The 27,973-nt window shown below is 40.6% G+C and overlaps 6 protein-coding genes across 10 annotated transcripts in view; 3 read left to right on the top strand and 3 right to left on the bottom strand.

Annotated features, from left to right (window-relative positions):
* Positions 1–76: 76 nt before the first annotated feature.
* LOC109536063 (paired box protein Pax-6) lies at positions 77–11,924 on the top strand. 3 transcript variants are annotated; one of them, XM_019902142.2, is made up of 3 exons: positions 77–246; positions 6,997–7,310; positions 10,895–11,924. In XM_019902142.2, exons 2-3 carry the CDS (start codon positions 7,000–7,002, stop codon positions 11,625–11,627), a joined length of 1,044 nt encoding a protein of 347 aa, XP_019757701.1. In that variant the 5' UTR covers positions 77–246; positions 6,997–6,999; the 3' UTR covers positions 11,628–11,924. The 3 variants fall into 3 exon arrangements, with proteins under 3 accessions (XP_019757701.1, XP_019757699.1, XP_019757700.1); XM_019902140.2 differs by lacking the exon at positions 77–246 and adding an exon at positions 6,322–6,900 and having other exon boundaries at positions 6,979–7,310; XM_019902141.2 differs by lacking the exon at positions 77–246 and adding an exon at positions 6,332–6,900.
* Positions 11,925–14,139: 2,215 nt separating this feature from the next.
* On the bottom strand, positions 14,140–16,252 carry LOC109536041 (ADP-ribosylation factor-like protein 5B). Its single transcript, XM_019902106.2, has 4 exons — positions 15,903–16,252; positions 15,634–15,842; positions 14,811–15,046; positions 14,140–14,758 (listed from the first exon to the last, which is right to left on the bottom strand). The coding sequence occupies exons 1-4, from the start codon at positions 15,946–15,948 to the stop codon at positions 14,710–14,712; spliced, it is 540 nt and encodes a 179-aa protein (XP_019757665.1). The 5' UTR covers positions 15,949–16,252; the 3' UTR covers positions 14,140–14,709.
* Positions 16,253–16,465: 213 nt separating this feature from the next.
* LOC109536033 (prolactin regulatory element-binding protein) lies at positions 16,466–18,464 on the top strand. Its single transcript, XM_019902099.2, has 8 exons — positions 16,466–16,706; positions 16,765–16,945; positions 17,003–17,212; positions 17,269–17,503; positions 17,626–17,735; positions 17,791–17,921; positions 17,978–18,140; positions 18,202–18,464. The coding sequence occupies exons 1-8, from the start codon at positions 16,566–16,568 to the stop codon at positions 18,285–18,287; spliced, it is 1,257 nt and encodes a 418-aa protein (XP_019757658.1). The 5' UTR covers positions 16,466–16,565; the 3' UTR covers positions 18,288–18,464.
* A 3,555-nt stretch (positions 18,465–22,019) lies between these two features.
* LOC109536037 (D-3-phosphoglycerate dehydrogenase) lies at positions 22,020–23,402 on the top strand. Its single transcript, XM_048662649.1, has 5 exons — positions 22,020–22,291; positions 22,346–22,497; positions 22,553–22,772; positions 22,823–22,955; positions 23,013–23,402. The coding sequence occupies exons 1-5, from the start codon at positions 22,163–22,165 to the stop codon at positions 23,372–23,374; spliced, it is 996 nt and encodes a 331-aa protein (XP_048518606.1). The 5' UTR covers positions 22,020–22,162; the 3' UTR covers positions 23,375–23,402.
* A 977-nt stretch (positions 23,403–24,379) lies between these two features.
* Positions 24,380–25,770, bottom strand: LOC109536036 (28S ribosomal protein S22, mitochondrial). The gene is made up of 4 exons (XM_019902101.2): positions 25,530–25,770; positions 25,199–25,474; positions 24,798–25,137; positions 24,380–24,737 (listed from the first exon to the last, which is right to left on the bottom strand). Exons 1-4 carry the CDS (start codon positions 25,627–25,629, stop codon positions 24,461–24,463), a joined length of 993 nt encoding a protein of 330 aa, XP_019757660.2. The 5' UTR covers positions 25,630–25,770; the 3' UTR covers positions 24,380–24,460.
* A 370-nt stretch (positions 25,771–26,140) lies between these two features.
* LOC109536032 (serine/threonine-protein kinase polo) overlaps positions 26,141–27,973 on the bottom strand; it is a 15,771-nt gene continuing 13,938 nt past the window's right edge. For all 3 annotated transcript variants that reach the window (XM_019902098.2, XM_019902097.2, XM_048662641.1), the window contains exons 6-8: positions 26,962–27,155; positions 26,659–26,902; positions 26,141–26,593 (exon numbers count right to left, since the gene is read on the bottom strand). In XM_019902098.2, coding sequence (XP_019757657.1) covers positions 26,402–26,593; positions 26,659–26,902; positions 26,962–27,155 — 630 coding nt within the window. In that variant the 3' untranslated portion in view covers positions 26,141–26,401. The remainder of the gene's footprint in view (positions 26,594–26,658; positions 26,903–26,961; positions 27,156–27,973) is intronic.

Genomic DNA, 27,973 nt, shown 5'->3' with positions numbered 1-27,973 from the left:
GTGCGCTCAACGTTTAGATTCGTTAACTCCATCAGCTTATTGTTTATGAATGGTCTAATTGACATATTGTATCTCTTAATTTCCTTTAATTCGCCCAGTTTATTTACACGCGTCTTCGGGGGTGCAACCGAACCATCAGTCCTCATTGGCTACCGATTCCGTCCGCATTTCTAAACGGTTTTTCGACTTTGCTCAAAAACTTTCCGTGGTGAACAGTGAATAGTGAGCGGATTCCCCGATAACCGTGTAAGTTAAACGCAAATCATTTTACTCATCCAGAAAATTCCCACAAGAAAAACGGCAATTAAGGTGCCCAAACCCACATCTTCGGCTCGGTTTTATCCACGTGACCACCATGTATATCGATCACTCAGCTTCAGCCCCTACTGAAGAATACGACCTGTTGCCGAAGGCCCTCATCGCTTTTATTTTACTTGTGGGATAATATTTGGTGGATAATGGTTTTTAATCTGCAGCCGATTAGGGTGGGCTTGTCTGCATGAGAACTTGATACTTAGTCGACTTTCAGTTCAATGGGCCAAAAAACATAAGTGGAATCAAAAGAGAAAGAACTGGTGAAGGCTCTTTCTTCTCTCTTCTGAAATATTTATCCAGACGTTTCACAAGCACGCGTGGTTTGCATCCTCAGAAGCGTTTTGTTCGAACAGCACATTTGGAAAATTGCCGATTTTCCATCTTTTTCATTTTCTTGTATTTCTTCAGGGCAATTTCACCTTGAGCCCACGAGCATTGAGCAACGACGATTCCACGAATCAAATGCTTCAAAAGTTGCCAGTTTTTTCTTTAAAACTGCAAGTTTTGTCTACAAGTTTCCTGCTCAAAAGTGTTTAATTATACAGGGTTATTCACGCTACTATTATTTTAAAAGTATTATTTTATGAATTGTCTGACGCCTATCGAGCGCACGTTTTAAAAATATTTTTGTAATGTACAGGGTGTCCCAAAGGCTCTAAAGGTATCAAACTTGCGTTTTTTTTTTAATGGAATGTCCTGTATATTATTGCATTTTTGGATTCTCTGAACAAAATAAGTGTCTGTTTTAATAAGGTTTATAATACCTAAATCTTCGCTTCCGACAACTTCACACGATCTGAAAACACGCATAAGAGACGCTTTTAAAACTGTAACTCCGCAAATGTTGTCCAGAGTTAGCAGTTGTTTTGAAAAAAGAATTTATAAGTGCCTGGAAATGGACGGCCAACATTTCGAACATTCTGTTATAAATAATTTGCCTTTGTTTTATGTTATTGTTGATATGTTATTTAACCTTTTAATAAAAAAAACACCAAATGATGCACAGAACCATTATTTGGTATATTTTGTAAAAAGGCAAAAACTTAGTTATAAACATCCTAGTACCATTCGATAGGTAATTAAAAATTGCATTTCCTGGTAAGCTAAAAATATGGGGTTGTATTTAAATTAATCAAGTTATAGCCACTTAAAGTTCTTATTTGAATAGTTAAAATTTGTGGACACCCTGTATAAAATGGTAAGTTTATTATCATTGGGATATAAAATATGATTTCTTGTTACACTACACTACGAAGTATTTGACACATGAAAATAATATTAGATTTTGATAAAATTCGAATTATTTAAAAAACCTTTAGATTTAGACATTATAAATCTTATTAAAACAATCACTTATTTTGCTCAGAGAATCCAAAAATGCAATAATATATAGGGTATTTCATTTAGAAAAACACAACTTTGATACTTTTAGGGCTTTTGGGACACTCCGTACATTACAAAAATATTTTTAAAATGTGCTGCCGATAGGCGTCTGTGAATTCATCAAATAATACTTTGCAAAAAACGGGCCAGCCGCAAACGTCTGGGCCGTATAGGGTGAATAACCCTGTATAAAGTTGCACGAATGGTCGGAACAGTTGTGGCCTTAATCGCCAAACTTCCTACTAGCAAGTGGTTTTAATGCGCTGAAGAGGGACAGAACTTGATTTTTATTGAAATTTTTGGCACTCGACTGACAAAAATTGATAAAACAAATTTAAAAAAACTTGTGTTTTGTAGCTATTGCTTAAAACCAGTCATTTATTTTCAGAAAATAATTTCTTCCTGACGTTTTCTAAGCACTGGCAGGGATGGAAGACAGTCTTCCATCCTTGCTTACCTCTCGCGCAAAACCCCTCTGATGCTCCGCGCCATTCGAGCTGGCGAAACGTTTGCACTAAATTCTAGCAAAAGGTTTTTTCCACTAATACCCGAGTGTCCAGCCATAGCGGCTAAATTCAAAATTGAAATTAAATGATAAATTGCTGATTGTCCACGTTAGGTCTGTCCTTCAATTCATTAAAAACCATTATTCGGCAGTAAAAACAACAATAACGGACAATAAGGACGTTTGGCAGCAAAATTTACAATTGTTCCCATCAAAGTGGCCACTTTAGGCGCAGGTTTTCTTTCAAGCTTCGTGCCAAAAGTTACAAGTTTGGTGGGAACAATTGGCGCTTTCATCTCCAACCGTCCTTCTAGCTAGTAAATGCGCTGAAGTGAGACACCACTAAAGTGGGCAACTGCTCATTTTACTTTAACTATTATTTAGATCTTCGTAGTGCCACACAAGGACTAACCTGGCAAACATATAACGGTATTTCTACCAACTGAAATTAAAATAAAAATACTTTCGTGGCCATTAACTTAAAAGTTTCGCGTAAAACATTTGCATTGCAACGTTTCGCGGGCTCGAGTGGCTTGTATCCTCAGAGGTGTTTTGTTAGATTTTATAAAATTGCCGATGTTTCGAAATATTTATTTTGGCATCCTACGGCAACTTCATGTTGTGCCCCTGAAGATGCCAAATCAACTCTGGCAAAACGTCGGAAATTTTCCATATCTTTCGAGCAAAACAGCTCTGAAACCACAATTTAAAGGGAAAAGAATCGGTGAAAGCTCTCAATCTTGAAGACGGTAATGAAAGAAATCTTCTTGACTTTTGCTCTGCAAAATTGCCAACGTTTTGCCACTTTTGTTTTGGCATCTTTAGGACTTTGCATTCACTCACGTTGAGACGCTTCAAAATTTCCCACTTTTTCCTTTAAAATCTTCAGGTTTCCTTCAGGTTGGCCTTGGTTTTCAGTTGGCTACTTATCTAAAGCTACTAATTTGGTGGGAACAATTGTCGCTTTAATCGTAAAACGTCCTTCAAGCATGCAGTTTTAAAATGCTGGAGCGAGACAGCGCTAATGAACAAATTTAATTTTATTTAATTTTTTTGCACTGCGCTGGTGAAAATTATTGAGTTTATATCAAAAAAAAATAAAGAGAAAGAGCGAAGAACAAATAAAAATGAGTTAGACGTTCGTTGCTATTGTTTGAAACTTGTAAATTCTTTCCATTTTCTGACGTTTTGTCAGCTCGAGTGGTTTGCATCCTCAGCGGTGTTTTGCTCGAAATGTATATTTTGAAAACATGCTGTCGCTTCGCAGTATTTATTTTGGCATCCTCAAAGTCACTTCACAAAAACGGTCAGACTTTAGCTGCTATGCCTTGAAGATCGTGAGTTCGTCCAGTTTGTCAAGCTTTTATCGAGAAGAATGTAGTACAAACGTTTAGCCAGCTGGAATGGCTTGAAGCGTCAGAGGTGTTTCTTTTTCGGCAATTTTACAAAGAATGCTTGTCGAACAAAACGCTTCTGAAAGTGCAAAATCACAATATTTTGATTGATAAAATCAATTCCGAAAGTTGCCACTTTTGCAGCAAAAAAAGTTTAAAGCAAATGTTTCCTAGTTCTTTTTAAACAACTCATTTACTGTAAAAGTGGCCACTTTTGCCTTAAAATTTGCGAGGTTTTCGTCAGAGTTCCTGCTGAAAAGTGACAAAAGTTTGGTGGGAACAATTGGTGCTTTAATAGCCTAGCAAATGCGCCGGAGTGAGACCGTGCTAATGTGGGCAAAAGCTGATTTTTCTTGGTTTAACAGAAATGAAAGAGGAACAGAAAATTTTAATAATTGAAAACTTCGTGGCTACAATTTAACGTTTTTTTTTAAATTACATTTTACCGTTTTGCAGTTGCAGACACCAACTCAGAGATGTTTTTCTGGAAAAGCATATTTTATACAATTTCCGACGTTTCGTCAGATTTATTTTGGCATCCTCAGGAGCCCAACGTGAAGTTGGAAAATATACGTTTTGAGCAAAACATCTGTGAGGCTGCAAGCCATTCATGATGGCGAAACGTTTGCCAGGCATAATTTTCGAAAAAAGCTTGAAAAATTATCTAGTTCCAACTTTGGACTTTTTCAAAGCTAAAGCATTTTTATTTGAAAGTGAGACAGTGCTAATGTGGGCAACGGCTCATTTTACTTTAAGTTTTATTCAGATCTTCGTAGTGCCACACAAGAACTAAACTGGCGAAATTAATTGTATTTCTGCTAATAAAAATTGAAGAAAAATATAATAAAAATACTTTCATGGCTATTATTTTAAAATTTTCGGGATTGTAGGTTGTTGCGGAAAATATTTACATTCTAAAGTTTCGCAGGCTCGAGTCGCGTGTATCTTCAAAGGTATTTTGCTCGATTTTATAAATTTGCCGACGTTTTGCCATATTTATTTTGGCATCCTCAGGACCCATCGTGAACTGGTCCGGAGGCCGCCAAATCAAAAATGGCAAAACGTTGGCAATTTTTCAAAATACATATTTCGAGAAAAACAACTCTGAGGATGCAAACCACAATTTTACCATTTTTGGCGTAAAAATTGCAAATTCTCGCGACTGAAACTAAATATTTGCTACTTTTTTCCTGAAAACTGAAGGAAAACGAGTTGCTTTTCAAGTTTTGCGCCTAAACGTGCCTACAGAGGCTAACTTTCTTTAATTGAAACAATTATAGCTTTGTCAAGAACGTCCTTCATTTCGGTTATTGTACCTTTTCTATGTTTTTAACTTGCAAAAATCACTGTCAAAAATCCTTTCGCTATGAAAAATCTTCAAAGTTTCATGAAAAAGTTATACTTTAGCCACAATGGCTTGGAACTCGTGAATTGTTCAAGCTTTTTCCGGAAAAAAAAATATTTTCAAAAATTGCCTTGTACATTTTAGCATTTTCAGGGCAAGTTCACGTTCGAGTCCTGAAGATGCGAAAATAAATCTGACAAAACGTCGGCAATTTCATAAATTTTTTTTTTAAAACAAAAGTTGTTTCAAGCAAAACGCCTCTGAGTTGCTGTCTGCAACTGCAATCCTCAATTTGTTATATTTTTCTCTGTTTCTCTTTAATTTTTTTTAAAACTAAAAAGAATGAGCCGTGGCCCAGATTAGCGCTGTCTCTCCCAGCCGATTTGAAACATTTGCTAGAATATAGAGTAAAGCATATAAGTAGACACTTTTAAGCACAAAACCTGAAGAAAAAAATCGCAATTTGAATGGAAAAAGCCGCAACTTTTACAGCACTTTACTAGTTGGAAGAAGACAAAAGCAAGCGGAAATTTTACAAAATATTATTTTTGACCAAAACAAATCTGAAGAAGTTTACTGAACTGGAATCAGTGCAACTTTTGGGGCAAAAAGTACACATTCTGGTGATTTGAAACAAATATTTACTACTTTTCGATTAAACCTGCACCTAATCGGATCTACGTAATATCTTTAGTGGGAGCAATTGCCTAACACTTTTTGGACTTCTATTGTTTTCAATGGGCTAGAAAAAGACAGAGCTACTGTGGGCGAGTATCAGTTTAAAATTTTTTCAGAGAAAACTTTCTGGCTTTGGCTTTTGCTTTTGCGGTTTTTCCTTTCAACTACCGGCCAAGAGTTTTTCGTCTAATCCCGCTCCCAAAACTGTAGTGGGAATAATTTTTGCTTTAACTGCTAAAAGCTTTCATTAGACATATTCGGACAAATACGCGTTTTTACTGAGCTAGAAAAGGATGGAGCTGATGTGGGCAACGGCACATTTCCAATAATTATTGAAAAGCTTGCTATTTGGTTAGCGGCGTCGGCAAATATTCCTACTAACATGTAATATGATGCATTTGTAGCTACCAAAGTGGAAATTAACAGAATTTAAATACAAAATTGCTTCAGGCCCGCACTGAAAGTCACTTAAGAACATCCTAAAACCATAAGATTAGCTCAATTTTTTGCTCAATACTTGGTGTTCGTCGCTAGGCGGTCTTCTTTAAATTTTGCTACTTTTGTTGCGTTTTGCATCAACAAATGCGGGGTTTAAAAAACATCTTTGTTCCGCTGCTGATTTGTGAAAGTTTTTAATTAGAAACACGGGACGGGCAAAAAACACCACTCTATCTAGTGTGGTTTATAAGTTTTCTAGTCGCAAAAATTAAACATTGTTGCACATGTTTGGCTTACAATTGAAAGCTTTACAAGTTCATCCAGATGTTAGTTTTTAACAAAAAGAGCCGCCAGTTTCAGGCACTTATTCCAAGTTGCATAAAAAGCGAATCAAACGCGCTCCTGCCTTAGCGACTAGTTGAGTAAAACTGCTAGAGCCGATAGAGCGCCAGTCGGAGCCCTCATTTCCCATTCATTCAGCGTCCCCTCACACGAAATCGGCGCCCCCATTGGTCGAGGCGCTGCGATTTTGCCGATCGCGACCAATCAGAGCACGAGCTGCTTCGCAGCGTCCCAATGGGACGCTCTCGGCACAGCATGGGTGTACGTTTCCCAATTGAGCTCGTTAAATATAAATTGACTAAAATGATAATGTCAGAAGTCAGTGTAAGAGTAACAGCTCGGCTAAATTGTCTGATTAAAAAAAATTGTTTTGATTGTGTTAATTGATAATGGAAGGTGGCCCGTTCGACGATCAGAACTTTAACGATTACAACAATCAACCGTTGCCCAGCTTGAGTTCGACGCTGTTGAGCAAAAACACCGACGTGCATTCGATCCAGGTAAATTTCGGTGATTCGTGCCGAGTGCTTCCAGCTTCCATCAATGGAACAGTGCCTCCAAAAGTGGAAATATTTTAGATGGAAAACTTCTTGCAGGTGATGCTCGGCCTTCAGCAACAGCATGAGATGTTCGGTAACATGGGCAGTCCATTAGAGTACGACAAAGCGCCGCCTCAGAAAATGGACGGTTCTCCAATGAACCATCAGGATCTCTCCATTGCCTATCAGGCCAACATGGAGCCGATTGGCAGCACCAATGGCGTGCCTCAACAGCGCAAAAAGGAGGACGTGGTGCTGCTGCAGTCGCAGAACTTGAATTCGACGGAAATCGGCAATGCTTCTTCGACCACCAGCAAGAAGAACGAGAAGAAAAAGGGCGAAAACAATGGGGTCAAGAAGAAGAAAACAAGGTTTTTTTTGCAATTTGCTACTAGTTTAAGCGGTTTCCTAGTGATGTTTACGATGTCCAAAGGCGCATAGTTTTCACACTTAAAAATTACCATTCAAAGGGTTTTAAATAATATTTCCCACTTTGGGCAGAAAGGCCCATTTGGACTGACCCACAGCCTTTTTAGAAAGAAATTACCATTTTTATTGTTTCCCCCTTAGCGTCTTAAAGGTGTTAACAAACAACCATCAATGACTATTGGTCGATATTAGGTGTTTCACATGACTAGAGAAAGACAGCGCTAATGTGGGCAACGGCTAATTTTCCTTTATCTTACTCTGTAAACTATTTGCTTTTACTTTGGCGGTCGTTGCTGGAAAGCGGTGAATTTTTCGGGCGTTTTCCAAGAAAAAATTACTCCTAACGTTTCGCACGCACTAGCGGCTTGCATCTTCAGAGGTGGTTTCCTCAGCGCGTTTGAATTGAGCTGGAAATAAGTGATTGAAGCTGGCGGTTCAAAAGTGGGTTGACGCATATTGATAGTTTTGATGGGAAATCGGAATTTCGTAATTGAAAAATTGATTTAGTTGACTGGAAAACCTACCAATAACAACAGATCGATTTGCTCATTCACTTCTTGTTTTGAATGCAAAAAGTCCGAAAAATCATAATGCGAAACAAAACGGATTTTATTGGAAAAACCCCAATTCATTGATTAAAAAACCAACAAGAGTGGGTATGTTGTGCAAAAAATCAGGCAAATGGGATTTCTTTTACAAATTGTCCCAGGAAAAGGAACATTTTCAGAGACTTTTATTGCTGTTGTGATTTTAGCATGCGCTTAAGTGGCTTTCAGTGCAGGCGCGAAAAAATTTTGGGTTTAATCCCCATTAATTGCCACTTTTGTAGCCAAAAAATCCAAATAGTGTGCTTTGTTGCAAGTTTTTCCACTCAATTCTAACGCCACACGAGCTCTAGACTGCCACAAATGTTTGTATTCCTACCAAAAAAATATATCGAGAGAATAGACACGAAAAAATACGGGTTTACGTGGCCATTGCTTGAAACTAATGAGTTTTTCGGCATTTTATGCCAAAGTGGAAAACAATTGCATCCTTTAAATAGTTAAAAAGCCGGAAAATCTCACTAGTTGCGTTATTGTCGTACAGATGTGAACATTTATGGGTGACGATCAAAAGAAACGCGAGCTTAACTTGCGCCTTCCAGACGCTTATTAGCGAAATTGGCCCTAAAACTGGGAACCGCAGAAAATGTCTTCTGCTTTAAAACCCAAACGACACAAATGGCTTTTGCTCACCAGGAATTTCTTTTCGGCTTTCTTCATGCATTTAATTGCCGTTATTTTTCGTCAATTTTATTCCAAGTTTGTCTGAACTTTCAGTTTAATGAACAATTGCCCTTAAGTAGCAATTTTTTGATCGATAAAGCAGATTCGAGTGGGAAAAGTTGCCACTTTTTCCATGCCAATTCCAGCCAAATAAGTGTTTTTAATGAGCGAGCAAAGGACAGAACCAATATGGGCAACGCCAAATTTTCATTTAAATTTCAAATTCTATTTTTTATGCCGCAGAGTGGTTGAACCAAGTACCTAACCGATACCTATCGACTTTACCAAATAATAAACCCACTGATGAGTAACTAAATGATCAAAAAAGCCGCTGTTCAACACAAAAGTGCCCGCATCCAAACAGCAGTGGAATTTTGGGTGAAAAAGCCGAAAATCACCGACCTATTTAAAGCCACTTGAAACAAAACGGGCGTCAGTTGTCCACTCGAAGGGACGCAAATGGGGGCTTAAAGCCGGACAGATGCGCCAAATTCCGCCAGTCCAACCGCACGTGCTGGCATTTTTTGCCCATAAACTCAATTTACTGGAACTAATTCAAAGGGGATGGAAAAAGCCGAATTAAGTAACTCCGAAGATCAAAATCGCATCAATTCGATTTACGAAACTCGAACATGTCAAATGAGGACAATGGAAAAAAAACTTTTTAGCAGAATAATTTCAAAATTTTTTTTTGTCCGCTGGAGACCATTATATCGAGCTACTTTGTGCCAATGACAACTAGTATCCATGGCGACAAAATTGAGGCAATTCAAACGTTGATGAATGTCAAACTGACATTCAAATAATGACACCAGGCTATTCGCGAGACTGGCGGCTAAACGTAGGAATACGATTCCTTTAATGGGCATGCGCGGACTCTAAGCTATCAGCTGTTTATTTTCACTTTTCGTGAGTTGTTGATTGAGGTTACGATTTTCGTTAATTCGTGAGTAAAGACTACAAGCGTGTTCGAAATTCTTTTCTACGTTACTTCAGAAAAATAAATATGGGTTGTTTATGCCGCAATTAAGTTTTTACACATCATATCCGCAATCGCCTTCAGGCTCACAGCTTGGACGATAAAGTGGTTATTGAATATGCATATAATATACCTATGATTGTTTAAATGCACTTCAAAAAACACAGAAACGTGTACTACAGTCAATGGTTGTACTAAAGATCCTATGAAGTCTACTATTTTTGATCAAACAAAATCCAGGCACAAGCCATCAGTATAATAAAATTTATCAATAATATGAAAGTACTAGGAACTCGCATGTTTAACTGGAACTTTGGGATTTGATGTTGCCTTTGCACGCCATATGCTGGGAAGGCCGAATTACAGAAGAAAAAGGAACCAATTTTGGAAGGTCGATATGCCTAATGCCTAATGCCTAATGTAAATTTCAAATACCAAGAATTTTAAATACGAAAAATGAACATCAACAGCATAGATTAAGAGTGAGATAGATAGAGCCCACTCCACTGTTAATCACGCAGCTGATCAGCAGCTAAAATCTGCAGTTAACGCATGCGCATTAATCGGATCATATTCCTACGTTTAGCCGCCAGTATTCGCGAGTGGTGGCGCTGCGAAACGTCATATGACTCGTTGTCGAGTGACAGTTGATATTTGTCAGACTTGTTTATTTATTGGAGTTGATGACATTTATGACATAAAACAATCTTGCACACTGTCTGTCGTACGTCATGTACGTCACGATCTTTTTCTATTTATTTAAAAGCTTGCAAAGTTGATTAGAACAAAACAAATCTCAATCAGATGTAAAGACCAATTATGATATTCTTATCTTTCCTGGGTTTCAGTCAAAGTATGAAGTAAAAATTTTGAAACATCGTTTATCATTCATTACGTTTCGGCGAGACAACAGCGCCATCATCAGATTTAAAATTACCGTAGTACCGGGTGTTCCATACTTATGGCTTTATTAGGGTTTGGTAAATGTTGCTAAGGTTGTATCTGATCTGAATTTTATTGCTTTTGCATGTTTTTTTATTTGTATCATTTCTTGCATTCTTCTTTTACGATCATTTGTTTCCTTAATTAATATATCTGCTTTGTCAAAATCAAAATTATGCAACATTTGGTGTACACGCAGTCAGGAAAATAAATCAATCAGAGTAAACACCAATGTCAACAAAAAAGTACTACTTAACTTGTAGTTATAATCTTAGCCACCGGGGGGAGTCTAGACTTTTGGACTCGCGAAAACTAAAAGAGAATATTAATTTTTCAGAACGACGTTCACAGCATTCCAGCTGGAGGAACTGGAGCGGGCTTTTGAAAGAGCCCCCTACCCGGACGTGTTTGCACGTGAGGAGTTGGCCTTGAAGCTCAATCTGAGCGAATCCAGAGTGCAGGTGTGGTTCCAGAACCGCAGAGCCAAATGGCGAAAGCGCGAGCCTCCCAGGAAAACCGGCTACATCAGTTCAACCACTCCGAACGCCTCCCTCAACAACAACTTCAACCAGACGATTCCATTCACTCAGGCGCAGCCGACGGCGCCGGTAGATTCGTGGACTTATGGACAGTCCACCTACGAGCTGGGTGGGCACTTGAACCTCCTAAACTCCGCCGCTGGATCCTACTCGGGTTTCGGATCGCCCACCTCAGGTTACACGACGTTTGGTACCAGCCAGAACTCCTACTCGTACATGTTGAACTCGCATGATACTCAGCTGTTCAGTGCGCCGATGCGCGCCCACGAGTACTCTACGCCGCCGACCAATCAGAGCCCTCCGCTTGGTCGGGAGTACTCGATGCTGCAATCCCATTCGCCCGCGACCGACGAGAGCTCGATAGGGGTGAAAATCGAGTACGTGGACCCGAACTTGAGCCAGTCGCCCGAACGATACGCCAATGGATCTCCGAAGTACGACCAGACTTATGAGGATGGTCGATTAAAGGAACTTAAGTCGGATGGCAATGGGAACCAAACCTACGTCACATTGCCCCCTTTTCTCAACTAGCCACACTAGTGAATAGGTTTTATTTGTAGGCGTTTACGCATCTAAACACTTAAGTTTTGTACATTTACTTGTGCTAGGCCGGGCATTATAAATATCAAAATTAGGTACTTTGTATGGTGTATAATAATTTTTTCAAGAGAATGTGCCACTGAATTGATGTGCCATATTTTTGTACAGTCATAGGTATAGGTGTAGATTTACGGGAAATTTGTACATTTTTGAACACTACCGAACGCATTGGTGCCTTATTTGTACAAACTTAGACGAATTTTAGGTCATATATATATATTTTGGTAATTTTCTGGTTTCCATCCCTCCGGCGTTCCAAGTAAAATTTTTTTTTTATCTTTTATATTAGTTACTTTGCTCATGGTGTTTTCCGAGGAATCCTGATTTTTGACTGTTTTTCCATAAGACAACAAAGGCATCCTGACATCCACACTGTCTGTCTCAAAGTTGACAGTCAAAGTGACAGCTTTGGTTGAAAAACGACGAAATATTCTTGTGTTACACTAACTAACACGATTTTTATGGCAAAAATTCATGCGGAAAACACTTAAATTGTCTGAGACGACGTCCCCTCAGAAGCGTCCCCTTAAACCTCCAAACTAGCCCTGCCCTTCACAACGAGCATTTACACTAAACGTCACAATAGAAAATCTGCGATTTTTTCCGAAATATCCACAATCTGGTGGAGAAAACTCGCTCAAGTGAAAGCAGGGGGGTTTATATACCGGAAACACTACACTTTCCAGCAGAAAAATGAAAAAAAACCGGAAAATTTGCGATTGCTGATCAGAGGTGACAGCATAACTTTGCAAATGTGCGCCACTGATTCAAGTGACTGACTATGATAAGATGAGGCGAGCTGCGACATACGGGTTTCTATGGAAAATAACTATCGGTCAGTGGAACGAATGTCGCCGCTTGGTTCAAGGATTTTTTTATATTTTTTTAGTGTGGTTTTCACCCAAAGCCGTCTGAGACTTTTTTGGAGATTTTGTGGCGATTAAATTGGTGCAGGCTCTATTTCAAAAATTCTATCATTGAAGCTCCAACCAGTTAGAGCTAAGTTTTTTACGAGATGTTCTGTTTGAAAAATGCGCCCTGAGAAAACCAGAGGAGATACAGAAATAAAATTTTTACTGTATATACAGCAAACATGGCTCTATTAAACAGGCACAGTTGAGATATTCATCAGAATCGGGAGTAATTTTGCAAAATTTTTGAACATGTGTGACTCCGAGCCACGTTTGAAACATCGCACTCTATTTGAAAAAATCGCTGTTTGAAGCTCTAACCCGTTAGAGTTGCAATTTTTGCCAAAAATAAAGGACGCATGGCTCCATTGAACAGGAAAAATTGGGATGTTCATTAGGCTCAAGAGTGGCATCGGGAAATTTTTGAATATATGCGCCTGTACTTGAAAAATTCGCCCTGAGAAGCACCAAATACATACACAATTGAAATTCTTACTGAATATCGAGCAATCATGGCTCTGTTGGACGCGCAAAGTGAAATTTCCGTCAAGTTCTGGAGATATTTTAGAAATATTTTGATCATGTGTGTCTCCTAGTCGTGTTTAAAACAGTGCAAGCTCTATTTCAAAAATAAACCCTGCGAAGACGAGAGCCGATATAGAATTGAAATTATCTCTAAATATAGATCAATCATGGCTCTATTGAATACACAAAGTTAAGATTCCATCAGGCTCAAAGGTGATTTTGCAAAATGTTGGAACATCTGTGTCTCCACGCCGCATGGTCAAACATGGCTCTATTAAACAGGCACAATTGAGATATTCATCAGGCTCGGGAGTAATTTTGCAAAATTTTTGAACATGTGTGACTTCTAGCGGCATTTGAAACATCGGAATCTATTTGAAAAAATCGCTGTTTGAAGCTCTAACTCGTTAGAGCTGCAATTTTTACCAAAAATAAAGGAAACATGGCTCTGTTGAACAGGAAAAATTGGGATGTTCATCAGGATCAAGAGTGGCATCGGAAAACTTTTGAGTATATGCGTCTGAAAGCAGCGATTGAAACAGTGCAGCCTGTACTTGAAAAATTCGCCCTGAGAAGCACCAATCACATACAGAATTGAAATTTTTACTGTATACACAGCAAACACGGCTCTATTAAACAGGCAAAGTTGACATATTCATCAGGCTCAGGAGTAATTTTGCAAAATTTTTAAACATGTGTGTCTCCTAGAGGTGTTTGAAACAGTGCAAGCCCTATTTGAAAAATAAGCCCTGAGAGAGCGAGAGCAGATAGAGAACTGAAATTTTCACTGAACTGAAAATCACACACTTAGACACTTTTTTAGAGTTCTTGAATTTGAACCCTCCATATTTCAGAGTTAAAAACTTCCTAGACCGATATCCATTTACCTGGTTGCTCGCCAAGTATTTGTGAAGCACTTCGGCCGTCCTGCAACAAAACAAAATTTTCTCAAATAATTAAAGCACTCTTAACGCTCCACTAGCAGGAAGGAAAACAATTAAACTCTGTTTATATACAACTGGTTTTATCTATTAAATAACTCTGTACATAAAAAATGAGAGGACCAAATTAACGTGCCATCTCAGCTCTGCCACAGTCATCATCAACCAAGCGATTGGAAATCTTCAAATAATAAAGTCAAAATACTGAAAACAATTAATTCAAACAATAAGAGCAAGCAAAAATGCGCGTCAGCTTTAGTTCTAATTGGAAAAATATAATTCGTCTTCGGGTGAAGCTTTCGAAATGATAAAAGCCCAATTTCCATTCACACACACGCTAAGAACATGCCATCTATCTAAGGTAATTTGCGAAAGTTCGTGTCGTCAAAGTTCCGATCTTTTTATGTAAAAAGACCAACAACACAACCTATGTATGTATGTATTATGTATGTATATCACAAGTTTATTAATGAAGTTTTGGCATTGAACCGACGACAATCGCCCTCCAAAAAAACAGGTCTTGGAAGATCTGGCCTTCTCAATGTGAGAAACAGTCACCATTTGAAACTCACTTTCCCCATTAAGAAAAATGAGTTTCAAACTGAACGTTTTCGCACACAGCTACCAATACAGGTGTCATTTCTTCTTCAGCCGATTGGCTATCCACTCTAGCCCCTGGTAGAGTCTGAAAAATCATCATTCGAGCAAAACCCCCACAAAAAAGCTCCCAAGCTCACCCTTCCCCAGTGAGCGCACAACAGGATTGAATATGCCATTGCTGCTGTTTAATTGAAGTCAAATTCAACTCTTTAGAGATTTCTGAGGCGCTCATTGAACCTTTAACGTCCTGTTTATTCGCATAGACCAAAACGCTGGCTTTCGACAGTTCTTCATGCGCCAACATCTTGTAGAGCTCTTCTCGGATCATAGATAATCGCTCGCGATCGGTTGAATCCACCACAACAATCACAAACTGCAACAAACAATATTATTAGTTTATAAACCCAAAAGTTGACTACTTGATTTAACTGATTTCGCAGAAGGTCTGGGGAATGAGTGTAGAAGATTGTACGTAAGAAAACGATTATTTTCCTTTTTTATGTGTCCGAAGCCTTGCTTTATCACCCTGTTTATGATTCCCCAGCTTAATTAGGACTAATGAGCCTTGTCGGAATTTTCCTTAATTTTTGCGAATTTTTCAATCGGTCGTCATCGTCCGCACTCAAACAGCCCTCAGTTATTAAGCGCCCAAAACAGGAGCCACTTAGGAACTTACTAACCAACTTAGGTTGATTTTAGCCGATTTATCAAACTTTGCATAAACTGCTGTCTTATTATTACAGATTAAGTAGCCGTTAATTTAATGTTACTTATCTAGTTTGAAGTACCATAAAGATAAAGTTTCAGCATCTCATCCCCAAGCTTATCTGCACCGAAAACCGAACAATGAGGATTTAATATCAAAACACGATAATTACAAAGGTTTCGCTTATCTGTCGCGAGTAAAGCATGCACCATAAACAGTGTTTATTACATGGGATTATAACTGAACCAACTTACCTCTGTATTGGTGTAATAAGTGCTCCAGGCGGCTCTTAAAGACTGCTGTCCCCCCAAATCCCACATGATAAAGTGGATATTCCGCCATACAACTTCCTCAACATTTGACCCAATAGTCGGACTAGTATGAACCACCTCATTCATCAAAAACTGGTACAATATCGTGGTTTTTCCAGCATTGTCAAGCCCCACAATAACAATCTTGTGCTCTATAAACCAAGCGGCTGTTAATCGCCCCCCAAATTGGACCAAACTGACTCATTGCTTACCTTCGTTGCCAAACAAGCTCCATAGCTTAGCAAATAACAGTCCCATGATAAAAACCACTGGGAAATTGTGTAAATATGCGCAAAAAACACCTGTTAAAAAAATCACAGCTCTACATAACCAAACTGGACCTTGTTTGGGACTTCGCACTGTTTTGCACTTTATCGCAGTGTTTTCACTTCACGAATTGTCGCAAAAAGAACCGAGTAAATGGATCAAAGGAAAGTGCGGAATTTCAGCATTCAACTTCCGCAATATTTAACATTCCAAACAATCACCTTGTCTGCCTTTATTTGTGAAAGTTATTTGTCAAAATCATATGTTGCAAGGTTAATAGACGTCACATGCAGTGACGCACCCAACTACCATCGAGGTTTATTCCTTAAACAACTTTTTATTGGAAATATAAAATCGCTAGGGAAATTTCAATTAAATTAAGCAAAGCTTGAAGGGAAATTATTTTTATAACTTTTTGAGCTAAAACTCGACAAATATCCGCACTGAACAGTGGGTAAACGTCCTCAAACCACGCCCAATCTAATTAATTAGATAAACAACTCGATGGGATCGTGTTTGATTAGTTTGTCAAACTTTGAGGTTATCGACGTGGAGGTTTGAAATTTACCAGCAGTTTTCACCAATAATTGGTGATTTGAACGCTTGAAATGGCCCCACATCGCAGAAATATCGACGATGTGCTGGCCCGCATCAATTTCCCCCTATTCAGTGTGCAAATGCTGACAAACAGACATGTTTTGGTGGGTGGCGGTGGAGGTTCCTCAAAAACTGGAGTAGCTAATGGATTTGTAAGTACCCTTTTGCTTCCAGCTTGTGACACAAGCTGACTAAACCGGAATATTCCAGGAAATATTCGAGCTGTCGCACGACGGTAAGAAATTCCACGTAGAAGAAGTGACCAGGCACGAAACGGGGCCCAATGTTGTGATGAATTGCACGGTCTCAAAGTCCGTGGATGGCAAACACACGTACCTAGTTGCAGGCCAGGAAAGCCATTGTCAACTTTATAGGGTCAATACGCAGTTCGGTAGGTCAAATTCCGGTTTGTTTAGCTTATAGCTGAACAGTTTGTTTTTTGATGCAGCCCCTCAGGCAAACGGGGTGGTTGAATCGTTGGACAGCGATGCCCCGGGGTTGCGACCACGCACGCAAAAACCTGAGCCGACGAAAACGCCGAAAAAGCGCTTAAAGTTCGTTCTTAACCCGGCTGACAGCATACAAACGGACTTTAAGTTGCCCGAACCACTTTGTCGAGTCGTGCGGGTGCACCCCAATAGAAAACTCATGGCAACAGGTGAGGGAAACCATCCACAGTCATCTACTGGCTGTTTTAAACTGGCAATCCTCCAGGAGGAACCGATGGCGACATTCGAATGTGGAAGTTCCCCAGCATGCAGCCGATTGCCAAGCTGCAAGCCCATAGTAAAGAGGTGGATGATATAGACTTCAGTACTCACGGAAACTACCTGGTTACTATAGCAAAGGACGGGCTGGCAGTGCTGTGGGACTGCGCGAAAGGCACAGAGATCCGGAGACTGACGTGGGAACAGCCGCAAGGTTCAAAGTATTTATATAAAAGATGCAGGTAATACACTCGTTGTTGACCCCATATATTTAAGTATCAGTTTTTTACAATTTTCAATAACTTGGTATATTCCTGCTAAGATTGGCAAGGCCGATGGCTTTATGTAGATTTCTTTGAGGCAGATTCGGAGTGGTTGAGGGCGAAGATAAATCGGCCCTTTACATGCTGTCTAATCCGACTGGACGGGCGAAGCAGCAAAAGTCCTACTTGCAGCAGTGGCATCCACTTGAAGGTGGCATTTGAGGTTTTTTACGGCAATTTTCCATAATCCCCCCGTTCCCTTGCAGGCATTATACGGAAGTCTGCGGAATTCGACGAAAGTGTTTCCGCCCTCGCCGTTCGGGATGATGGCAGGTTTGTGGCTGTCGGCACCATGTTTAGTGGCTCAGTTTCGGTGTACGTCGCGTTTAGTTTGCAGGTAATCGCCCGAGATTGTCTCCGAGCCTTGCCAATAATTCCCCCGATTTATTTCAGAGAGTTTTGCATATTTCTGGCGCACATTCCATGTTTGTAACCGGTCTGGAGTTCCTGCCGGTTCTCAACCAGCAGAACCACACCGTTTGCAGTGTGGCGGAGGCCGCCGTACTGTCCATATCGGTGGACAATCAAGTCTGCATCCACACCTTGCCATATAGAAGTAAGCGCCAACATTCCGCGCACCTTTGCCTTCAAATCCACTGTTTTCTTGTGTTTTGCAGAAACCATTCCCCTTTGGCTGGCCATCGTTATCCTGATAGTCACCATGTTTTTGACTTTCCTGTTTTGCTCATACATCGGCTTATGAAACGGCCCCGATTGATGTTAATTTATTATGTTTTATATTTTAATACTGAATGGAAGTTATTTATTGCGCATCGCTTTTCAATGGGCTATGCGACCTTTTGTAAATATTAGCCAAATCTAGCGAATGATTTTGTACAAAACACGTTGAAATCGATCAAAAAAAAATGAGACCAAACGACGGGCTGTTTGTTATTTCACCGCTCTTACATTCTCAGGGTAGAACGAAGCGAAATCACCGGGAAATATGTTTTTATGGAAAAAAAGCCACACCGCGCTTTCGATTTTCGACCCAAAAAGTCACCGAATTGTTTTTATAGATGATTTGCAGCTACAAATGCATAGCACTCGAATGCGCTCGTTAATTCTCTATCCAGGGGTGCAAAAATGTGTTCTCAAGCTAACACATCCATGGTTCAGAGCATTGCGACTTAATAGTTTTTTTTTCAGAGAGTACAAAATGTTAATAGAGAACACATTTTGAGACCACTGGGAAGATAATTAACAGGCGCATTGGAGTGATATACATTTGTCTCTGCCAATGTTGCTTGTTTGAAGCGATGCCCGAATTTTGTACTCTACTACACACTAACACATCTTCCTAAATTTATTCAGTTTTCTTTTTGAGTCTTCCAAAGTGGGTGTTTTCTAGAGTGTTAAGGACAATTTTACAAATCTGGCACCAAAGCTAATAAGAAAAAGGCAATTCTTTTCTTTTTTGGTGAGCAGATGGTTAAAGAAACACTTTAAACAACAGGTTTTCACGGTTTGCTCGATATTTTTTTGAGTCTCCCTTTTAAGGGAAAACTTCCAGTTTCATGCCAGAGCGCGATCAAAACGGGCATTTTTCCTGCTTCCAGTCGTTTTTGAATCATGCAAGTCTTCAAAATTTAGACACATAGATATAGATACTTTCGCATCAAAAGGTAGGTCTTAAATGATTGGTTTTAACCATAACGGTGCCGATATGTGAAAATGTTCAGTATTTTGGGGACTAAGCGCTAAAACTTAATGGCAGTACTTTTCAATAAGCAAAAGTTAAAACAGTTTTTATTTTCAAGTCGATTTCCTCAAAATTACCATCTGCAATTTAATTCGAAGAAAACATAGTTTGGGCAACACCAAAAACGTTTGCAAACGGGACAAACGGTAGTTGAATGGTGGTTTTGGAACAACTAATCGGGGTTATTGAGGCAAAACCGGTTAAAATCGATTTATAAGTTTTGATAATATTTTGCCGAAAACCATTCAAATTATTATGCTAAGAGCATGACCATTCCACTTGAACATTTTGTCTGTTTCCAGCCGTTTAAAGAAGATAACAGACTTACAACACTGAGAACAATTTAATGGGCCAAAGTCCTGCATAGAAATAGACTGTTTTGTTTGTATGGCTAGGAGCATGACAATGTGGACTACTTTTCCTGAACATTTTGTTTTCAAACGGTTTCAGAATAGAACAGTCTTGAAACTTTGAGAGCACTTTAAGGGGCAACAGGTCTAGGATAATGTGGCCTCAATAGATAGCTCATTAAACGTTAATTTATGTGGCTAAGAGCATGCCGAAGTAGACGTTTTTCTGACCATTTTGTCTGTTTTCAGACCGTTTGGTAAATTAACAGAGTTTACACTTTGATGGTGCTTTAAGTGACAAAACCTTGCATAGATCTAGATGCTTTAGTGTCAATAGATAGCTCATAAAACATTAATTTGAGATCAAAATTCAGAGCATCGCAAAGCGAATTTTTCGCATTTTGCCTGCTTCTATGTGCGTTGAAAAGATAATAGACTTAAACGTTTGGGAGCATTTTAAGTAGCAAAGACTTGCACAGATCTAGATAATTTGGGACTAATAGTTGGTCAATAAAACGCCAGTCTTTGTAGCTAAGAGCATGGCGAAGTGAGCTGCTTCTTGGACATTTTGTCTGTTTCCAGATGGTTTGAGAAGAATGCAGACTTAAAACTTTGAGAGCATTTTAAGGACAAAGTTCTGCATAGATCTAGCTACAGTTGTATCAATATATAGCGTGTAAAACGTGCACTTATTTGGTTAAGAACATGACAAAGTGAACTATTTTTTAGTGCTCTCAGTTGTGGGTTAAAGCTTGCATTGGGAAGTTAAAGGTCGTGTTTTCCATAGATTTTCTGGTTATTGGGGACACCCATAATTAGAAGTATGAAAAAAAGTTAAAAGAAAAAATGGTCATATGAGATAAATCTAGCTTTTCCTAACTGAAAACATTCTGAAAACGTCCACAAATTTCTTATTAAAGTGAGTTTTTCCTGATTTAAAGCAGTGGATTTTGGCTTTGGGGTTATATTATGGACCGGATCTCTTTAGTATCCGAAAAACTTCTGAAAACCCCCAGATAGTTCCTATTAAAGTGAAGTTTTCTTCATTTAAAGCCGCATATTTTCTCTTTCGAGTGATATTCTGGACAGACCTGAGAGATTTTTGGTTTATCCTGGACAACTTTAAAAAAAATTCGTCTAGCTATACCAGCCTGTTTGCTCTGTGAAAAAAGTTTTTTGTCTCCTTCAGGCGGATTTTAATAATTTTTTTAACGTTGTTTAAGCGCGCTGAAGTTTTTAACTTATTAAAGTACTCAAGACTTTGAAATGTATTTTCTCAGGAATACGTGAAGATCCAGATTGAATATTGGGTGCATTTTGTAGGGCAACGCCCTCACTATGCGACAAAATGTTGCGATTTTTACGCTGCCTCAAGCAGATTTGTACAATTGCTTTTTCAATGTGCGTTTGAACTTGCAACTTATATCCAAGGGGTTTGGAGTAAGTTTGAAATTAATTCGCCAACTGCTCGAGTTTTTGACGCAAAAAAAAATATTTCCAAGGGGTTTGGAGTAGGGCTCAAATACTCGAATATCTAACGAATATTAGAATAATCGAGTATTCGAGTATTTCTATTCGTATTCGTTAGATATTCAAGTGTTCGTTTTCCGTTCACTGTTTTCCAAGAAGAAAAATGGTTATCTCATATAATTTTTGGCAACTAGCCGCAACGGATAAAGTTGATGACGCGTATCACCAGAACACAGAGACGTAATTTTACATTCAGGAGAGTATAATAATTTATTTTATAAAAGTATACAAAGTGCATATAAAGTATTTGCACCTTGTGAGTTTGATAATGTTGGTGTATTCGAGTATTCGAATATTCGGATATTCGAATATTTGGTGTATTCGAGTATTCAAATATTCGGATATTCGAGTTATGACTACACATAATTATTCGATTTTCGAATATTCGAATACTCGAAGTATTCGAGTTTGATTCCGAGCCCTGGTTTGGAGTAAGTTTGAAATTAATTCGCCAACTGCTCGAGTTTATGACGCAAAAAAAATATTTTTTGCTGTGACGGCGAAAAAGCGCATCAAAGAAAAGCAGACGACACATCTATCATAGCAACATGCCTTAAACAGTGGGGAGTTCAGATGCAAATGTACTGAGTGAACGCGAAATGGTGCATATTTGGGGCTAAATAAAAAGTCCCAATGCGACACATTTGGTGGCTATTTGCAACAACATAAGACAACTATCGCCTATTAAACCCAGAAATTTCAAAACGTTTGTTATTCCTACATACTCGATGAAAAAAATAGCGAAAACAAGCTTGCATCAGCTGCCTAAACTGACGTGCAGGCCTGTTGGCCAATAAGCGCCATCACAACAATAACAGCCGCAATCTTAAGCCCATTTAGCGGTAAAAGACAACAACAAGCGCGATAACTCCCCGGCTTATCGTGCCCCCGTTCAATTCAGGCCTTATAAACAGGTTCCCTGCACAAATTATCAGTGGTGCCAGTCGGTCAGATCGTTCAGTCTCGCGCACTGTCCAAAGGTCAACACAAAACGCAATGGACATCAGGAATGTTCTGGTGGCGGACGCCGTCGATGAAGCCTGCGTGGCTCTTCTTCAGCGCCATTCCATCCAAGTGGATTGCAAGTACAAACTATCCAAAGAGCAGCTGATCCAGGCGATCCAGGTAGGCTCAGCAACCAGCGCTCGGTGCTGCTTAATATATCTTGGTTTCTCCAAGAATTATGACGCCATTGTGGTGCGGTCCGACACCAAAGTGGGTGCCGAAGTGATCCAGGCCGGGTCCAGACTGAAGGCCATCGGCCGAGCGGGCGCTGGGGTGGACAACATCGATGTAAACGCCGCCACTGCCCGAGATGTGGTAGTTCTAAAGTATCCTCACTCACTCACTCACTACAGCACTGTACTCAACTAACTGGAATTCCAGCACTCCCGGCGGCAACGCAATCAGCGCCTGCGAGCTGACTTGTGCGCTGATCGCTAACTTAGCGCGCAACGTGGCAGCGGCTAGCGCCTCGCTGAAGGCGGGCCGATGGGATCGCAAGCTCTATGCAGGCCGGGAGCTCAGCGGCAAGACGCTGGCCATTATCGGGCTGGGGCGCATCGGCAAAGAGGTGGCGCTCCGCATGCAGGCCTGGGGCATGACGGTCAGTGCCCCGCCCCCATCCAGGCCTCAACCCTACTTTGAGTGTTTCAGACCATCGGCTTCGACCCCATCGTGACTCCCCAGGAGGCCCAACAGTTCAACGTCCAGTACTTGGAGCTGGACGCGCTGTGGCGGCGCGCCGACTACATCACTGTGCACACGCCCCTCATCCCAGCCACTAGAAGTAACTACTGATGTTCCGCCCCTGAACAATTATCCCGCAATCGCGCAAATGTTCCAGATTTGATCAACGCCCAAGTGCTGGGCAGCTGCAAGAAGGGCGTCAAGGTGATCAACGTGGCCCGCGGCGGGATAGTGAACGAGGGCGACCTGCTGGCCGCCCTCAAGTCTGGCCAGTGTGGCGGAGCCGCCGTCGATGTGTACGAACAGGAGCCGCCCACGAACCCCGTGACGCTCGAGCTGATCGCCCACGACAAAGTGGTGGCGACGCCGCATCTGGGCGCCAGCACTGCGGAGGCCCAAGTGCGGGTCGCCGTTGAGGTGGCCGAGCAGCTGATTGCGCTTACGGGGCGCAGCCCCGAGTACAAGTCCACATCGGGGGTCATTAACCGTGCTGTTTTGGAAAAGCTCACAACAGCCTAATGTAATAATAATAAACACCTTTTCCAAAGGGGAGTCTATTTGATTGGTGAGGGGCGGGTGCGTGGTTGCACTTTGTATCAGTGTCTGTCTGTTCCTGATATCCGAATGTGCTCAACATCCTTTCGACAGACTCAGACGATGCAGTTGCACAAAGAAACTGTTTTATAGTGGGCAAGTGTCGCAATTTCCGGTTCATCTCTCTGTGATAGCCACCACTAAATTCCGTTCATATTTTTCAGCATCTCATCAGAAAACATAATTTATTTGAAAGGACTGCAGCGAGCGTTGAATTTAATAACTAGTGGCAACAATCCCGAGTTTCCATGAAGCTCACTGATAGTCTCCAAAGCCAGATTCTTCTCTTCAGGAGTTAAAGCGTAGTTTTGTTTCTCCGGGCTTAACATGTAAGCAATAAGAGTGATAAGGTGTAAGATCTTGCTTATCACGATGTTGAAACTTCTGTAGTTTATCTAAAGATACATTTTGAGATTCTTTAAACTTATCTTGCAAAAGTTTCCACTGCTCTACGGCAGCACATATTGTGGCATTTTTCTTCTGGAGTATATCTAGAGCCACAGCAATAGGCTTCAGAAGGCTCAGGGACTCTTGTGCTGTATGCTTCAGTCCTATGTTTGAGACTTTTTTCAATATAGCAGAATCGATATCTTTTGAGTCATCCTCGCAAATCTTGAGAATGATGTCCCATTGTGTGCATACGCTTCCAAACAGTCGGCTACGCTGTTCCAGCGAACATCGCTAGGTAGTACTAGTCCTTTGCCTCCAGCTGCACTGAATTTGGCTTTTGCCATGTGATTGTTGCGGAAATATTTGACAATTTTTAAGTTCACATGTACCGTTTTCTATTTTGATTTTCATTTCTTAGAATTATTTGTGTTCTCTTTAAATTTTTGAGAGGAAATATAAAGTTTCTTGAAATAATGAACTTTGATTTAAATCGTGATTTTTTTCCAAAAAAATCAGGTGATTGAAATCACTTGAAAAAAATCAAGCCAACCCTGCTTTGTATTAAACAAATCCAACCTTTCCTGTTAACTATAAATGGTGATGAGGAGATACTAACTATTTTCAAAGGGCCTCAACGGCCCGTCTTGCAGCCACGTCCTTGTAGGCCTGCACAGCCAGTTCTAGCGAGCCCTTTTTACCAGCCGCCTGCTCTATGTAGCTCTGCACCCGATCTAGTGGGTCTTCGCCCTCGAAGCGCTTTTGATGGATTAACGAATACAGGGCCAGCAGCTGATCGGCCTCCTCGATGCGCATCGTCTGAATCAGCTCCAGGAGCAGGTTGTCGATGTTCCGGTTCCACACCAGGTAGAACGTCAATGAACCAAAGTGGCGCGTCGACCTACACAAAAAAGGTGCATCAAAACCCAATGCTTGAAAATCAGGATTTTAGGGTTGCTACCTCAACAGCTCGAATTTGTTGTGGTCATTCAGATGCTGATAGACAATGGAGATCAGGCGCTGATAGTCGGGGTCGTCTGGTTCGAACTGGACGCACGCCCGGTCCAAGACATACTCGTACTCGTTCTTGTCCAGCAGTCTTTCCAGGTAGCTGTCCAGAAACATCCGCGGTACTTGCATTTGTTTTGCCTTGTCCGGGAAGTAGGTTTGATTCACGCGCTGCCTCACCGCCCACTCGGCCTCCCGCAGGGTGCCGTCCGGCTCCCTCACCACCACAATTCGCTGCTCGTCCTGCACCCCGAAAGTTATATCCGTGAACACCATTCGGCTGCTTTCCAGCCCTGCAACCCATCAAGGCTTTGTCCAAAGCGCTAAACAAACTAGTTTCGTTATTGGCGTTACCTTGCAGCTCCGGGTCTTTGCACACCACTTTTGCTTCGGTGTTTCGCACTTTGACCACCGGCGGAATCTGCAGGAGCTCCGCAGCTCTTTCCTTAGCGGCCCGCAGGGCCTCCTGCAACTCCGCATCGGTCATAAACTTGTACTCCGGGTCACTGGGCTTCTTCGTTCCGAGCTTCCGCTTTCTGAACACGCGGTCATAATCGACGCGCGTCAGCGACTGGAGAATACCCTGAACGTCTGGGTTGATGAAAATGGGGCCCGGGTCGCTGTCCCCATCTGCAAAAAAAACAAAAATTAATGTGTACTTAATACACCAAATTTCAAACCCAACCATAGCACTGGCCCGTGTAGTTGAGCAGCCGCTTCACATGAAAACACGGGCTGTTGTAGTTCTTTAGGACGGTCCGCAGGGTGCGCCTAAGTCCTGCCATGGCCCCAAATTGCAGAGACAAAACACTGACAGAGCCCTAACACTGCACTTTTAGGTTAGCTCTTAAATGAGGTTAACGTGTCAGCGACTCGCAGCACAGTGTTGTCACTGTGACGGCCCAATTGTCTACGGAGAAACTCTTGGTTGGCAATAATAAAAATAAAAATTGAGAAATTGACTGAATAAACAGAAAATATTCGACTAATTTATTTGGCATTAAGTGCAAAAATTGAAAAATTATAATTGAATCTACTGTTAACGAATCGGCCGTTTTGGCCAAAGACACTTCATGTAACTTAGATTTTTTGAATTATTGCGTTTTAACAACCAATCAATTACAAGCGTTTGCACTTAAACATCGCTAAAACTGCACTTTGTAAGCTGACCCCTAAAATCCGCCAAATCTGTCAAAACAGTGACAGCCACTGTCATATCAGTCCTCCCGACAGACTTATTGGACACTCAACAACAACAGAGATAAAATTGAATCAATATAAAAAATATTCTACAAATTTCCTTGGCATCAATTTGCAGTAAAATTGTATTAAGTAAAAAAAATGTACAAGATAGTAATGGGCCCATCTGGCCCAAAGACGCTCAAATGACAAATAGTAGTAAAATATTAACAATAATATAAACTAAAAATGTCTTGAACACAATAACTCGCAGAGTCTCACATACAATGAACGAGAACTCGTTTTTAATACATTAAACAGAGATACCGTTGCCACGCATACATTCTAAAATGGCCAAAATATCATAAAAAATTGCCATTAGTCTTTCTTTTCTAAAAGCACCCCGATCTTGTCGTAGGTGTACCGGATTTTTTCGTAAAGAATACTCAGACAGCCGAGCTTCGTGAGCATGGCAAATCGGAAGGTGAGGAACGATCGGTCTTCGCCCACATATGTCACCGCCTCCATTAGTGGACATATAATTACTTTAGTATGGTCTCTAAAGTTGACCTAGAATAGACCAAGAAGGATTAGAACACATGCAACTGGATGACTAAGCGATTTTATTCCTCTACCTGTATAGTGCCGTTGTTGAGCTGCATGAGCACGCCGGACGTTGAGCGGCACCACTGATGCAAATGCGGTTGCCTGGATAGGGAGTCGTACTCTTTACACACTTGCGCTCCAGTTTTCACCAAATGCTCCCTCATGTAGCGGTTGAAGTAGGACAGCAGCTTCACCTTCTTTTCCAGCGTCTTCGGATACGCGTCCACCGTCATGTATTCCTCGCATCCGTCCTGGTCCACATACTGCACGTTCCTACGCACAAGCAGCCAATCAGCACTCGCGCTAACAAGGACGGAATCAATGCAACGTACTTGCCATTGGACAGGATCATCAGGCGGGTGGTGTCATTAAACATCACGCCCACAGTGTCATCGGACAGCTGGTATCCAAACCCGTACTTATCCGAGTAGTCCACCCATTTTGACACCCATACTGTGGGCTGCACCGCTGGATCCGTCATCTCATCCGTCATTGACTGCAGCATACGGGGGGAACTTTTGATCAACTGTAAAAAATAGCGGCTTAGTTTCCTTTTTTTTTATTGATCACATTAATTAAATATAATTAATATAAAAGCAGCCTTTTTCTTTTTCTATAGCTTTCCGCTAAACACGAAAAATTTTTTTTCCCTGTCCCATACATATTTTCTAGTGCTATCTACTTTTGATGTAGGGTGATTCAAAATTGGCGTCATTCCTTTTAAGGGGTGATAGAGGCTCCCTTGGGGAATACGAGAAAAATATTTAAAAAAAATTTTCCGAAAATTTCTAGGAGATATTAACAGTTGAAGATCGAATTTCAACTTTGTCATTCAGCATTATTTTGAAATGGTTCTATGTTTAATTGGTAGCATATTGGAATACTTAAGCATTCAAAAAGAAAAATTACGATATTTGCTTCAAGTTACGAACATTTCTGATATTAAAAAAGTTCTCTTCTACAATTTTTTGATGAAAAGGCACAGCGGCAATGCATAGCCCTTGTCAATCATAACAATAATTAGTCAAACTGTGACTTACTTTAAATTTCCTTTCACGAATTTGCGGATATGCGATTAGTTCAGAGAAAATGCTGCAGTAAGATAGCAGAACCTGACAGAACTCAAGCCAACAAAGGGCGAGGAGAGTGGTTCCAGGAAGATAGTGGATAATAGATGTTCGGGTTCCAGGCACAGAGGAACAAGTATTGGACATAACCGAATCAGGGCCTTCCAGGGGCACTCAGAGCCCAATAACTGACACTTTCCCAAGCACCAAATAAATACCGAGGAAGGGCTACGTTCCTACCACGTTTGTACGATACACACAGCACAAGGAGATACAA

This window comes from Dendroctonus ponderosae, unplaced genomic scaffold (assembly GCF_020466585.1).
Source record: "Dendroctonus ponderosae isolate FM_Combo_2020 unplaced genomic scaffold, Dpon_F_20191213v2 Dpon_F_20191213_11, whole genome shotgun sequence".
Taxonomy (NCBI): domain Eukaryota; kingdom Metazoa; phylum Arthropoda; class Insecta; order Coleoptera; family Curculionidae; genus Dendroctonus; species Dendroctonus ponderosae.
Note: the sequence above shows the minus strand (reverse complement) of the source record. Positions and strands in the feature narration are given on the sequence as shown.